This window comes from Etheostoma spectabile, chromosome 4, assembly GCF_008692095.1.
Source record: "Etheostoma spectabile isolate EspeVRDwgs_2016 chromosome 4, UIUC_Espe_1.0, whole genome shotgun sequence".
In the NCBI taxonomy this organism is placed as follows: domain Eukaryota; kingdom Metazoa; phylum Chordata; class Actinopteri; order Perciformes; family Percidae; genus Etheostoma; species Etheostoma spectabile.
In genome coordinates, this window is record NC_045736.1 from 22,414,212 (window position 1) to 22,427,697 (window position 13,486).

General features: G+C 41.0%; 2 protein-coding genes across 2 annotated transcripts; one reads left to right on the top strand and one right to left on the bottom strand.

Moving 5' to 3' along the window:
• Window positions 1-1,137: 1,137 nt before the first annotated feature.
• Window positions 1,138-7,384, bottom strand: phf13 (PHD finger protein 13). Its single transcript, XM_032513831.1, has 5 exons — window positions 6,913-7,384; window positions 5,965-6,063; window positions 4,102-4,278; window positions 3,595-4,015; window positions 1,138-3,504 (listed from the first exon to the last, which is right to left on the bottom strand). The coding sequence occupies exons 1-5, from the start codon at window positions 6,955-6,957 to the stop codon at window positions 3,272-3,274; spliced, it is 975 nt and encodes a 324-aa protein (XP_032369722.1). The 5' UTR covers window positions 6,958-7,384; the 3' UTR covers window positions 1,138-3,271.
• Window positions 7,385-8,130: 746 nt separating this feature from the next.
• Window positions 8,131-12,883, top strand: LOC116688049 (uncharacterized). Its single transcript, XM_032513827.1, has 4 exons — window positions 8,131-8,439; window positions 8,794-9,332; window positions 11,090-11,133; window positions 11,229-12,883. The coding sequence occupies exons 1-4, from the start codon at window positions 8,262-8,264 to the stop codon at window positions 12,190-12,192; spliced, it is 1,725 nt and encodes a 574-aa protein (XP_032369718.1). The 5' UTR covers window positions 8,131-8,261; the 3' UTR covers window positions 12,193-12,883.
• Window positions 12,884-13,486: the final 603 nt, after the last annotated feature.

Genomic DNA, 13,486 nt, shown 5'->3' on the forward strand with positions numbered 1-13,486 from the left:
ATGTCATGGGCTATGGGGAATCCCTGAAAACATTATCAAAACCACTACTGTAAGGTACAGATGGTATTTTATTGAATACAAGGGAATGTTTTGCACAAAATGTAAAGTATTTAAACCATAAAGCATATTAAAAGTGGTGCCGAAGCCTCTTATTAAAGTTGTACAGTTTTACTGAACTCCAGGGTTTACATCTAAGAAGTTACGACTAGTCCGGGTGACTCTTTGTCATGTAGTGCTCTTTTTATTTTTATTTTTATTTTTGTCTTCATTGCTGTGATTGACCTGCAAGACCTAAAGGCGTGTATTGGCTCAGAACAGTAGAGTTGGGTGGTATCCAAATTTTGATACCGTCAAACCGCCCTATTTACCGCAGTATATGGTATTACCGTGACTAATTCAAAAGTATGCCGTAAGGCTCAGACGGCGTCAAACTGTTGGCTCGTGCCTACACTGTTCAAAAAATGAATATAGCTGCCAAATTGCAGAAGTTGTGTTCTTTTCAAAACAGGTCACTCTGTGCGCAACTTGCCATCTTTCCCCCTCTCTTCCACCTTCACACTGTCACATGTCAACCACACAAGCATTTTTTAGGAATTAAATTCTATTTAATCCTTGTCTCCTATATAATTTCATTTTTTTTTTTTTAAATAACTGTATTGAAACTGATACTGTATTTTTAAGACCCCGAGGTATACCGAATTACCGCCCAACCCTAATTGAGATGGATTTTTTTTGGTATTTAGTTGGAAGGAAGTCAGTCTCTGCAGGGAGATGCAAAACACTCTTGTGTTGGGGTAACTATTACAGCAGCCATTTTGCACTGATTCTGTTTGTAGGATTTGCATTCTCTCATTTGTTTAAAGTGTGCTGTGAGGTACTTTGACAGATCAGCTGGCTACCACTGCTCTAGACTGCTCCCTGCTGTTACACTCCAGTCCATCATCACAACTGACCCACATTGGTATGTGAATCGACTGTATGGTTGAGGAGCCTGTGTTCTCTCTGTCCTGTTAAGACTACAATAAATATGAAGCAATCAGAGTCTTGTTTGATTTCAAGAGCATTGCAGATGTACCATCCAGTTAAAAAAAAAAAAGAAAAAAAAAGGCATATGATATTAAGGGAAAAGGCAACAAGTTAAAATGGTAACTCTTTATTTACAATAGTTTACAATAGTTTCACAGAAACAGTTTGCACCACAGTACAGACAACGCTTTCTCAATAAGGGGATAGGATTATCCAAGATCAGAATAAACGAGCATTGTTAACATTAATTACACTGATGTCTTAAAGACGCAGATTAAAATTAGAAATTTGTGCCTGAAGAAGTCTCTTCAGGTTCTCGAGACATGAACGTGTCTGAGAAACCGAAAAGTATTTTGGGTCTTGAAACGTCCTAAAAACACCCCAAACGGATGTTTGTTTAAGATCTGGCAATTGCTGGGTACGAACTAGTTAACCAACATTTGTAAATACCAGAAGACGAGTGCAGAGATGAGCTTAACCACTTTAAATAAACGTTTTTTTTTCTTTACATACTATACATTCATTGTGTGTTAGTCATTCCCTAGTCAAGTCGTTGACTCTGCTTTGTAAAATCCCATCCTCGACTAAGATAAATGTTCTGAGTCTAGAATCTGTCACTACAGTATGGCTTTTATATAATCAGAAACAGCAGATGGCACATGAATACCAATGCTTAAAATCAAATTTCCAGCAAGTTAAGGAAAACGTTCCCTACAAAACAAGCCGCTGCATATGGAAGTAAACCAATACTGCTGTGAAAACAGTTATTAGGTGATAAGAGACCGAGAGCTGTTCTTCTGAGCTAACACTTCAGAGACACACAAAACAAACAGACCTTACCCATGGCACTTATATCAAATATCCATTTTCTCCATCTTACAAAAGGCCAAAAACCATGAAGCTTAGTAGAGCCAAACCAGGACATGCTTTGGCTGCACCCTCACACAGTGTCACCCATTCAAACAAACACAAACTTGCATGCTTACTTTCAAATGGACTCTTGGACAGAATCTTTCTAACACTATTCCAGTAAAGATAGCTTTTTGATACTTAAAACAGGACGGCCATATGAGTTGCCTTCCGTCAATGTACTTGTCTCTGAAAACTCATGAGCATGTAACGGTTGAAATCAAAGGTGAATTTAAATTAACTGTTTGGCAAATATGGTAATAACAATACCTCTGTTTAATCCAGTCATAAAATGCAGCAAAAACACTGACTAGAGGCAACAGAAAAACACCTTTACTGAAAACTGATATCCTGAAATCTGTTATCTGGCTTTTTCAAAACTGTAAAATAATAGTTATTTATTACGAAAAAAGAAAACTCACCAGAAAGAAAATTCTGGTGAAATAAGAACACTGTTTCAACATTTTTGAAAAGCTAATAGTATGAAAGCTCTGCGTGTGGCCAAGTAACGTCTTGATTTAGAAGCGTAGCCGAGGCTGGAAGACAGTTTGTGAAGTAAAAGGTAGAGGAACAAGCGCTTGGTTCAGTTGTACTGGCTTCAAGCCTCAATGATATTCTTTCACAATGTCTTAAATAACAAAACAGAACAAACACATAAAGCAGATGGAGTCTCTCGTCTATGATCCTATATCTTTGTTCTATTGGATTATACCTCAGCTTAATACTATAGCACCATCTGAAGCAATTAACGCAAGGCTTAACTTTCTCATTTTGAACAGTTATTGTGGAACATTAATAGGGGCATCTAAAAAAAAAAAAAAAAAATCAAATCCAGTTTAATCAGAAAGACATCCCTGTCTCTATGACAGAACAGTCATATGGATTCTTTTAAATAAAAAAAAAAAGTGAGAAAAGTGCAAACCGTCTTTCCCACAAATCCCAGCATGCACCATAGTGGGTGGCAGTTGTGAGGGTATTCTCTCTATATGGCAGTTCAAAGGTTTCCAGTGTTCATGAGACACCAAGTCCCAATGGTAGAGGTTTGCTGCTATGCTAATGTCATCTACAAAACGGACATCCATTCAGTGATTGCCTTACGCACAGGGTCTGTAGGGAAGCAGGAACAAACCTTAGTAAATCTAAAATAGCACTCAGACTGTTTTCAAATGGGATAAGGGCTTGGGATAGGTCCATCAATGTGTTTATAGAAAACGTGGGTTCATGGCTGACCATGAAGGACAGAGACCGAAGGGTGCATGACCTGAATTGGAGTGAGGGACAGTCCAGCAGGTGGAAGGGAAGCAGGAGTGGAAAGGGGTCAGAGTTCAGCCTGGGGTCAGTCAAGCAGATGCTTGCGTGGGCCAATGCGTGAGCGGTGGGAGCGGCGGGCATCTGCAGTTCCGCGGGACTCTCGGCAGCTCTGGCACACATATGTCTCTGGCACGTGGCTCTTGCGGATCTTAGCACACGACAGATGGATCCAGGTGTTACACTGGTTACATTCGATCATGGCCCGGCCCGCAAAAGGCTTCATGCAGAAACACGTCACCAGGTCCCATGAGTCGTCATCTGAAAAGAAGGGAGAGAGCATAAGCTAAGTTAAGCGTGGTCACTTTGTCAAACTAACAATGTAATATATGCACCAAAAGAAAACCTTACCGGAGTCTACCATGATGTCTTCATCCTCGCCTGATCCATCTTCGTCTCTGAACACCACCTGTTTCCCCTGGCGGAACACTGTTCGGTTTCCTGAAAGGCCCTCCACCTTCTGTACCTTTACCATCCCTTCTTCAAGGTCTTGACCATCCCAGTTTCGACGCTCCTCCTTGGGCTCCTCCTTGCACAGGGCTGGGTTAGGCAGGTTCTGGGGGTGGAGAGGAATGCAGAAATCATCTTCAGGCTCTTCTTTGATTGTTCGGCCACCAAAGGAGATGGGGTGCTGCAGCTCCGGAACCGATGAGTGGGCGTGCTGAACCTGGCTTTCCTCACCAACCGAATGCTCCCTCTCTTTTCTCCTTTTCTTCTTCTTCAGCTTGTCACCTTTCCTGCGATCATCTGGGTGCAGGTTGGTGATTGTGTACTGCAAAACAGAAAAAAAGGAGCATTCATGTCAAAACGGATGAAGGTGAACATATAAGGCTATTGATGTGACATCATCCAACTCACATCTTTCACGTGACTGGACAGCGTGGCTCCTGGTTGTTGACGTTTCCTGCTCCTGTCCTGGGGGACCTTGGGAGGGCGCTGCGGGCAAGAGGTCGGGGGTCCCGGAGTCCATCCATCACTGTCAGCGGTGCTGCCTGTACTGTTGGGAGGACTGGAACTACTGCGCAGTGGAGAGTCCTGCAACATGAGAGAACATAGGGTCAGTGAGTGCAAACTCAAATCCGGGATGAAGCTGGTGATTAACAGATCCATACACTCAGCAATAAGATCAATTCATCGCATTTGTACCAATAATTAACATGGTATACTGTATCAGCTTAGAGGTGTGTGTGTGTGGCTTCTGTTGTTGAATGGCTTCGAATGAAAACCAAAAACGCTTGTCTTTTACTGTGAACATTTACTGTTCAATGTGTTTTTGTTTTACAAACAAGAAAGTGGAAAAACTTAAACATGACGGACAAGTTTGCATCTAGCGTCTCACGTTCATACCATAACACAAGCTAGCAAAAGTACACAACAGACAACTTCTGTGTAGGCTACTTCAAAATAAAAGCACTTCCTGTGATGTTTGTAGTAAAACTAAATTACTGTTAGCACACATGTTAGCTGTAAATAATGTAAATAGTGAGTTTTAACCACACTATAATTTAACATTTCCTTTAGACTATTTTAAACTAAACAATAATTGTTTATGTAAGTGCTTTAAACAAACATTTAACAACAGTTTCAGGTTATGAAGGTTTGGCTGTCTTTGGTTATAAATTCCATTTCCATTGTCTAACAATGCAACAGCAGTGATGTTATTAATCGGTTTCAAAAAGTGACCAGTAAGCAGACTGCAGGCAATGCTAACGTACATTTTAATGACTTGAATGGTGGGCTGCAATATGTATATTACATTTTTCCACTTACAATTGAGACCTCTATGAGCTTTCATTCTGACGTGACAATTGAGCTGTAATTGCAGTATCAAGGATACCTGGCGCATAAAACCATCACAGAGTTAGGCAAGTTTGTTTTTTATGACTTTGATTCTCATTTAATTTTTAGGAGCCGGCTGCATCACAAACGCTGCGACTTTCTCCTATGAGTTTTAAACAGATTGTATAAAATAAGTTTTAAAAGGTACCAGCAAGCGCTGCAATACTCTCCCTTCTCTTCATTGAGGCCTCTATGTTTACAGGCTTGTTGTGATGTGCAATGTGCTATAGGTGCCAAAAAACAAAACTCTTTGGAACTGACAATTTGTTTTGTAATGGTTCATGTGTGCAATAAACATGCAATCAACACTTTGTGAGAAAAAAATTGGTCGCAGAGAATCGTGATATCAATTCTAAGCTAAAAAAAAAAAATGTGATTCATATTTTCCCCCGAATCGTGCAGGCCTACATCGAGTATCAACAAATGACAGGACAGTCTTGCATGACATGACGAAATGCACTCAGCCAAAGCGAACTGAAACAAATCTAGCAATCTGTGTTAAAGGGTAACAGAAGAGCAACACGGTGACAGAAAACCTTTAAAGTGAAAAACCACAACTGAAACAAAATGAGTCAGACTCTAGAAATCTCTGCTGCTGATGATGAGGAGGAAGTTCATTTGTCCAACATCACACAATAAATTGCGCACATGCTGAAATAAGGGAGGGTCACACTTTGCTGCATGTTTTAATGACAGTTGCAGATGGGCTCAGGTAGGAGTTGACAAACATAGCAGTTTATTTAACTTTGTTTACATGAAACATCAGAGGTAAATGAGGTATGTCATGTAAATGTAGTTGAATAAAACAAGTGCATTTATAACTTAATGAAAATGCAGTGCATGTAACGTTACTGTGTAGCACAAACTGCCTCATTTACTCACCTCTTGGGGGTATGGGATGTAGCCGGCATATGCCAAGACGAAAGTGCAAAACTTGTTGAAATCCTCTACTGTCCTCCTCCGGTATGGCGGACTGAAACCCTGAAACACAGCCCCGTCAAAGGAACATTAGCATTAAACCTAATGTTACACATCCCGACATGGCGTTGACATTAGCGACAAGTGATTGGCACACTACCCTAACGTTACTCTTCAAACTGACAAACGGCGTCGGCTCGATACGGCATAACAACAAAATTGAACATAAATTAAAACATATGCAGAAGGTTAATTATAACATGGACACATTTCTTTCTGGGCTATTCCGTGAAACCTCCTAGCTACCAACCCCCACAAACAAACTATAAACGACAGCTAATATTCGCTAGTTCGGCTAGCAATAGAAAGCAAATAAGTAACTAACGATAATGCTAAGAAGCTAGCTGCTGATAGTATCGGTGGAGTTTAACTAGCAAAACAAAACTATGAAGTAATTAATACATTCGAGTTAAAGACTGTCGATTAGTCACAGAGAGTCAAAAGCATCAGCGTTGTCAAACAGACGATACAGCATATAGTGTGAATACGATGCTTAGTGAGCCAACGTCAATGTTAGCATGCATCGCTATGATGTTTTCTTTTCGATGAATTGTTGAGCTAGCTTTAGCGTCAACAGTCTTACAAAGTACCACCTGAAGTAACGACAATTACGTAGCTATTCTTTAACACAAAGTTGACAGTTTGAACTAAGCTTGTCTTAATGCTTAGCCTACCATTTAATTTCTGCACCTACAGCTAACATTATGACAACATTAGCGCAGTAAGCTAACGCTAACTAACCAGCAGCTGCTAACGTTAGTGTGTTGACAACCTCGATCAACTTGACGTTTGATAACGTCGTTAGCCATGTATGCAGACTACTCAATGTAAAACAGTTAACGTTACTCTTACCTCTGACTGAAATGCATTGGATGTCGATGGGTTTATGTCACCCATCTTTACCAAATACCGGCCCCCTGGTTGTGTGTCTATAGCGAGACAGACTAGAACAACTGGCTACTCGACGCGACCGTAAACACTGAGGTTAAACTTACTTAGCTAGCTTTGGCTTGCTAGATACCTAGCGTGATAGCTAGCTAGCTAACGACAACGTAAGGTAACTTAACGTTATGTTAAAGCTCGAAGCAACAGTGTTGTTTACTCAATTTGCCATCATCACCAACGATAACGTTGGACTAATACGGGCGGGAACCAACTAATCGGCTCAAAGTTGTAAAACGTATCCCCCGTGAATATTAAACGTTACTATTGTATTTACACCGAGCTGTCCGATAATGTCTACTGTTGACTGATGGGGGAGCGGTTCACTGTCAGAAGCTGCCTGCCCCCCTCTTCTATTTCGGCTTCTTCTTCTTCATAGTTATGGTAGCTAGTGATACTCAATGGTGTATTAGCGCCCACTTTTGGTGTGTTGCGTGTCGTGGTGATCCCGTCCATCTCTTGGAATGACTACGGTACAGATCATAGTGACTTCTTCCTAAAACCTCATCTCTATAATCCACTGGCATAACAACATAATCAAACATAAAACATGTTGTCAGTAATTATGTTCCAAACATGGAAATACATTTATCTTCATTGGTTTTATTTATATATTTATATAAGAAACTGATGGCAGATTAATGCTTTTTATATTTGTCTATTACTATTACTATTAATGCCAACACTCAACTATTGTTATTCTTATAATATTACTTATAATTACTATGATAATAATATTATAACATGTTGTGGGCAATATATTTATGGCTATCATTGTTTTGTGTCAAATAGGCCTACGTTGAATTCCGTATATTAATATTATCTTTCCTGGAGGGGAAATAATAGGTTTTAACATTCTACTAGCCCATGTGGCTAATTACTAGCTATGTGATAGTGTTATGAAAGCCCCCAAAATTCATGGAAATGGTTATATTGAATTGTATTGATTGATGTCTAGCTGGTCTTCAGCGCTGTGGTGATAGATCTGAATGCGGAGATAGGGCTGGCAATGCGAGACTAAATTGATGCTTAATCATATAGGTACACATCATTGACAGAACACATCCACTGACAAGCGTCATTATTTGGGCGCTCATGTAACAAATTGAATGCCAACCGTTTTTAAAGAAGAAGGCGTTTCCCAGCGGAAGTCTTTTTTTCATGTTCCGGTTAATTTTAGTTTTTTGAGGTTCCGCGCGCTCCGTTCGCATTCCTCAAACTCTAACACTAATAAGTACATAGCTAGCTACGTGTTCAAGATGTCGAACACCAAACTACAGAATCTTAGGGGCTTTTTAACTGAACGATTTACGACCGTGGCTGTGGAGATATTTGGAGAGATTGAAACTATTGTGGAGGCGTACTACGAGGAAAACAAACGCCTGCGGAATGTACTGCACATGGTCATCAATCCCGAGATAAAGTTACCCAGGATAGGTTTGTCGCCTTTGATAATCTCTGAACAGAATAACTTGAGATACTATAATGTCACATTCTTTGTTGAAGTAGGTTGCAGCAGTGTGAATTGCATAAGCTTGAAAATTAGCTATCTTAGTTTATGTTGCTCTAGCAATATAGTATATAGTATAGCATGACTAGTCTCGCACCTGAGTGCAATAAAAGATATCGGTATGATCAAAGAAAGAATAGACAAAAGCAAAGTTGTCTCAAAGAAATACAGATTCAAGGGGCCACTACTGTAGCTGTATCATTTTTATAACCAAAGTGTAGCAAGAGATGTAACGTTACAGTTATTAAGCATGGGTGTTTTCCTTTTCCCCCCCACAATAGATGTTAGTAACCAATACACTGGAGCAACAACAGATGTCAGAGAGCAGCCCCCTGACATCAACACTAGGGTGGACTTGGAAAAATCAGAGCTGTTGTCTAAAACACCCAAAGAAGAGGAAATTGAATTTGACATAAGTTGGGAAACAGAGCAACAGCATGGGCCGGGGGAAGCTGAACTCTTTATTGCCCCAGATTGTGTGAAAAATGACCCAGAAGAAGAAGATGCAAGAATGCTCTGCATTGCAGACTCACTCCACGTGAAAGTGATTGAGTACAACCCCGTTTCTCCAGACACTCTCTCAACTGGTGAAGATAAGGACTGTTTTGAATCGGACTCAGAGAGAATCACAGATTTCCCACAGCTATCCAGGACCAAAGAAAGCTCAAGGGAAAGTCGGGAACCCCAAGAACATGATATACCCTCAGCTAATGAAGATGAGGACTGTTGTGCATCAGACTCAGAGAGACTCACAGATTTCCCGCTTCTATCTAGAAGCGAAGATAGCTCAAGTGATATAAAGTCAAGGGAAAGATTAATGGTAAGCTTGTTTTAATGCCCTACACCCCATAGATCTGACGGGCTGGAGAAGCTTTGTTATGTATTCAAAAATCCATTTCTTACATCCGTGTCACCAGTCAGTCATCAAATACCGCCACATCCTTGATTTTAAAGCACTTTGTCATTGCATTTGTTAAAAGTTGAGCCTGCTGGAGCATAGATATTTTTAAAAAGATGAAAGCAAAAATGATGTAGTCATTGAACTTTTATCAGAAACACTGTTCCAATGCTGCCCCTGACCGGCTTAAATACAGAGCGAAGGTTTGGCTAGTCGGTTCATGTTAGTGCTGAAATGATTAAGCGACTCATTGATCAGTCAACGCCTAAAAAGTATTAATTTCCAAGCACACAAATACAGCATAGTTGCTGCTAAAAACCACACAAATGCAAAGAGTTGCTTTTTTCCTGTTTCTATTACTGTAAATTGAGTGAATTTTAAGTTGATGTTTTCAGTTTTTAATAATAGAGCTTCCAGAGATCACTCTTAAGGAACTGACACACCTACCAGACGGCTGACCGTCGGCAAAAAAAAGCAGTCTGACTGATCAGTCTCCCCGGGTTGGTCAAAAAAGTGCCTCGGAACACACTGAAGCGACGAGCTGTAATACGTCTCCATAACAACAGCGCTAATATGTATTGTCGCCCAAAAGTTAAAACCGGAAGCTGATTGGATGAACGCTTCACGTGGGTCTGGTTTCTCCGGAAATTCAAAGCCAGACTGTCTTGGCGGCTTCTTGACTGCGGCAATGCCCGCCTTCCGACTGAGCATGTTAGGTCGGCCACATCAAACAAACTCGAGTCACCGACCTCGCCAGACTGTCTGACGGCCGATTATCGGGTTGGTGTGTCACGACCATTAAACCCCGCAGTTCATCAACTAGCTTAACACTTGTCTTAAATTTAGCAAGTTCAATTTTTGAAATTTGCATAAGCAGTTCCTAAACCAAGAAATCACGATTTGCCTCTTCCCTGAAACTAACTCAGGATAAATTGAGCTTTTTTCTCAAACTATTCCCTTGTTTCAGTGTGTACATTAAAGGTCCCATGGCGTGAACATTTCACTTTAAAGTTTTTTAACATTATGATGAGTTCCCCCAGCCTGCCTATAGTCTCCCAGTGGCTAAAAGTTGTGATAGGTGGAAACCGAGTTATGGGTATCCTGCTCTGCCTTTGAGAAAATGAAAGCTCAGATGGGCCAGTCTGGAATCTCTCCACCTTATATCATAAGGGGCAAGGTTACCTCTCCTTTCTCTGCTTTGCCCGCCAAGAGAATTTGGCCTGCCCATGAGCCAGAGAGAGACATCATGGCGTGAAAACAAGCAAAGCATGGCAGTTGGTCAAGGTCACACCCCCAGACTCCACCTTGCCCTCCCTTCTCTCCTCAATAGCATTTAAAGCTACAAACACAGAAATGGCATATCCTAAGTAAAGCTTACTGTGAGACTGGCGCTAGCGGCTTTAAATTGGCACAGAGGCGGAATTTTGGGAAAGAGACTTCAGAGGCAGTATTAGGGGACCAGTAAGGTTTATGTAAAAGCATCCAAAAAGCACCATGTCATGGGACCTTTAAACCAACCAAACTCTTCAAATGGGACTGCCACAAATGATGGATAGAGTTTCTAGGTCCGAAGATGTCCTTGTTTACATTGCAAGCCTGGTTTAATTTAAACAGTTGAAGCATTAAATAACAAGTTTTTCTTTTCTTGGTTTAAAAAAAAAAAAAAAAAAAATTGGAAGACGCCAAAGAGGTCCCTGCAGAAAACCATGCTCGAATTACCAAGGTAAGAATCTCAAACTGCTAAATGACTGCAATTTTAGTTGTTATTGTTTTATTTGTATTATTTTATAGCAAATAGTGTGAACCTGCTTTACACAGGATGGTGGCCCAACAGTGTGTCATTCCTGCCCCAACTGACTGCAAGGCCTTTTTGGCAAGGCTCACAGACGCCTTCAAGGATTTTCCGGATGACAAGAAGCCTCTGATAACCAAAATGGGCCTCACTGAGAATGTGGAATTAGTGGACTGTGCTTTTGGCAAAGTCCCTAAAGGTTCCCCCCTGTCCTACCAGTTTCCAGTGCCATCAGGTCAGGATTACAAGACTCATGACAATACTCCCCCTCGACCGCTGCTTCCCCTGAGTGATCACAAACTGGAGCCAGTCTTGGGTTCTCCTAGCCTCAGTGCCAAAGAGCGTGAACATATGGAAGTCATGCAAATCACCTGGGAGGCAGCACGCCGTCTGGAGCACTCCACACGTGGCTGCGAGGAGGCAGCAAATGAGCTGCGCAAGCTGCGCCTGACCAGTCATTTTAGGGAGATCTGCGAACTTAAACCAGGATGGTGCAATGAAAAGCTCCTGATACTCAAGATGCAGAAAGATTTGTCCATGTGCAAGGCAACACAGAAAGAAAAGCAAATGAAGGCTGAGGCACTTCGGGAATATTGTAACCGTTTGTGTGTCAACTGGTCCCCCTGCGGTTTGGTTGTGCATCCGAATGCTCCGTGGCTGGGGGCGCTGCCTGACGGGTTGGCGTACGACCCCAAGGAGAAAGACAGTTTTGGGCTGGTGCATGTCAAATGCATCAGGTTTCCGAGCTTCATCGACTGTGGGTTCCTGTCCTGCCAGGATGGAGTCTTGCAACTGAAGAGGAGCCACTCGCACTACTGGCACATCCAAGGAGAGATGATGGTGACGGGCACAGAGTGGTGTGATCTGTTGGTGTTTTCCAGAAATGACATACTGGTTCAACGCATCTACAGAGACTTGGTTATTATCAAGGTCATGAAGAAGAAGTTGGATGATTTCTTTTTCCAATTCTACCTGCCACATCTGCTGTAAGTGATCTAACAGATGTTTGAGCATCATCACACTGCTGTCAGACTCTACTTGCTGTTCCCCTCAGGTCCTTAGTTGTAAGTTTTAAGAGATTGTAAACTACTTGAATGTGATCTTTTCTGACTGCTAATGTTCTGTTCAATTTTTGGATCTTTTGTATTTCTTTTACTTTGAAATGACACACATCGTATGCAATTTGAAACTAAAGTTGAGTTATATTTGACATGTTTACCACTCTTGCTACTCTCCAAAGGGGCCCTGTTCTAGGGCTGCACCTACTGTAAAGGCTATTTTTTGTACTATTGCTTTTGTTTATCTGCTGTTCATTTACTTGATTATTATATTAATAATTTAGTCCACAGAAGGTCAGAAAAAGGTGAAACATATTTACCTCAGTTTTCCAGAGGCCAAGCTCACATGGATTACGTCTGATGGTTTAATATCCTGCAAGACTTAGAAAACCAGCAAATCTATACGTTTGAGAAACCAGAACAAGGGGATATTTGGTATTTTTTTCTTAAAAAGATGTACGTACTTGGTTGATCGATTACTAAAATTGTTGCAGATTAATGTTTTTGTACTTTATTTTTTTTATTGTTGATTTGTCAAACAAAGCATTTTTTTCAAATGTTGACACTTATGGGGAATTTCAAGAGACTACCAAGCACAATAAATGGTAAATGTTGCTGGAGTTCGGAAACTGAACATGACTTCAAGCTGAATAGTTGAAAGTCTGCTCTTCTAACTTTTACAACTTTTTAGAAAACTTTGTTTTTCTCATACTGCCCATAGTTGCTGGACCTGTATTCACCCTCATCTTAGGCCCTGTTCACACGTACATTATTTTGAGAAACGGAGACAATTCTCTTCGTTTGTGCCCTTTGTTTACATGCAAACAGAGAATTTGCCTCGAAAAACAAGTCTGCTAAAAACTTCCGGCTAGAGTGGAGATTTTTGAAATCTTTGTTTGCACGTTTGCATGTAAACTGAGACAAAGGGAGGTTTAGGCAGCCGCGGAAGTGATTAATTGCTGCTGTTATTATTTTGGGGATTCTGATTGGCCAACATGGGCTTGAGCTTCTGGTTACACTGCCACCTACAGGTTTGGCATGCTCTTGACGGCATATATACAGTGATGCAACTGAATACCTTTCTGAAAACTTACAGGTGTGCACAATGTTATTTTTGAAAACGGAGAGTTTGAAATGTCCGTTTGAAAATAGCCGTCCACGTGTTAAAGGAAGTCTTAGATGCTCCACTGTAGCGCCACTGTACCCTCCCCCCACACTTCCACATC

Coding starts and splice junctions, on each gene's coding strand:
- phf13 (XM_032513831.1), bottom strand. CDS start 6,957: ATGGGTGACATAAACCCATCGACATCCAATGCATTTCAGTCAGAG. Junction 6,064..6,912: donor CCAATGCATTTCAGTCAGAG/GTAAGAGTAACG, acceptor GCTGTGTTTCAG/GGTTTCAGTCCGCCATACCG. Junction 4,279..5,964: donor ACATCCCATACCCCCAAGAG/GTGAGTAAATGA, acceptor CTCATGTTGCAG/GACTCTCCACTGCGCAGTAG.
- LOC116688049 (XM_032513827.1), top strand. CDS start 8,262: ATGTCGAACACCAAACTACAGAATCTTAGGGGCTTTTTAACTGAACGA. Junction 9,333..11,089: donor AGTCAAGGGAAAGATTAATG/GTAAGCTTGTTT, acceptor AAAAATTGGAAG/ACGCCAAAGAGGTCCCTGCA. Junction 11,134..11,228: donor ACCATGCTCGAATTACCAAG/GTAAGAATCTCA, acceptor TGCTTTACACAG/GATGGTGGCCCAACAGTGTG.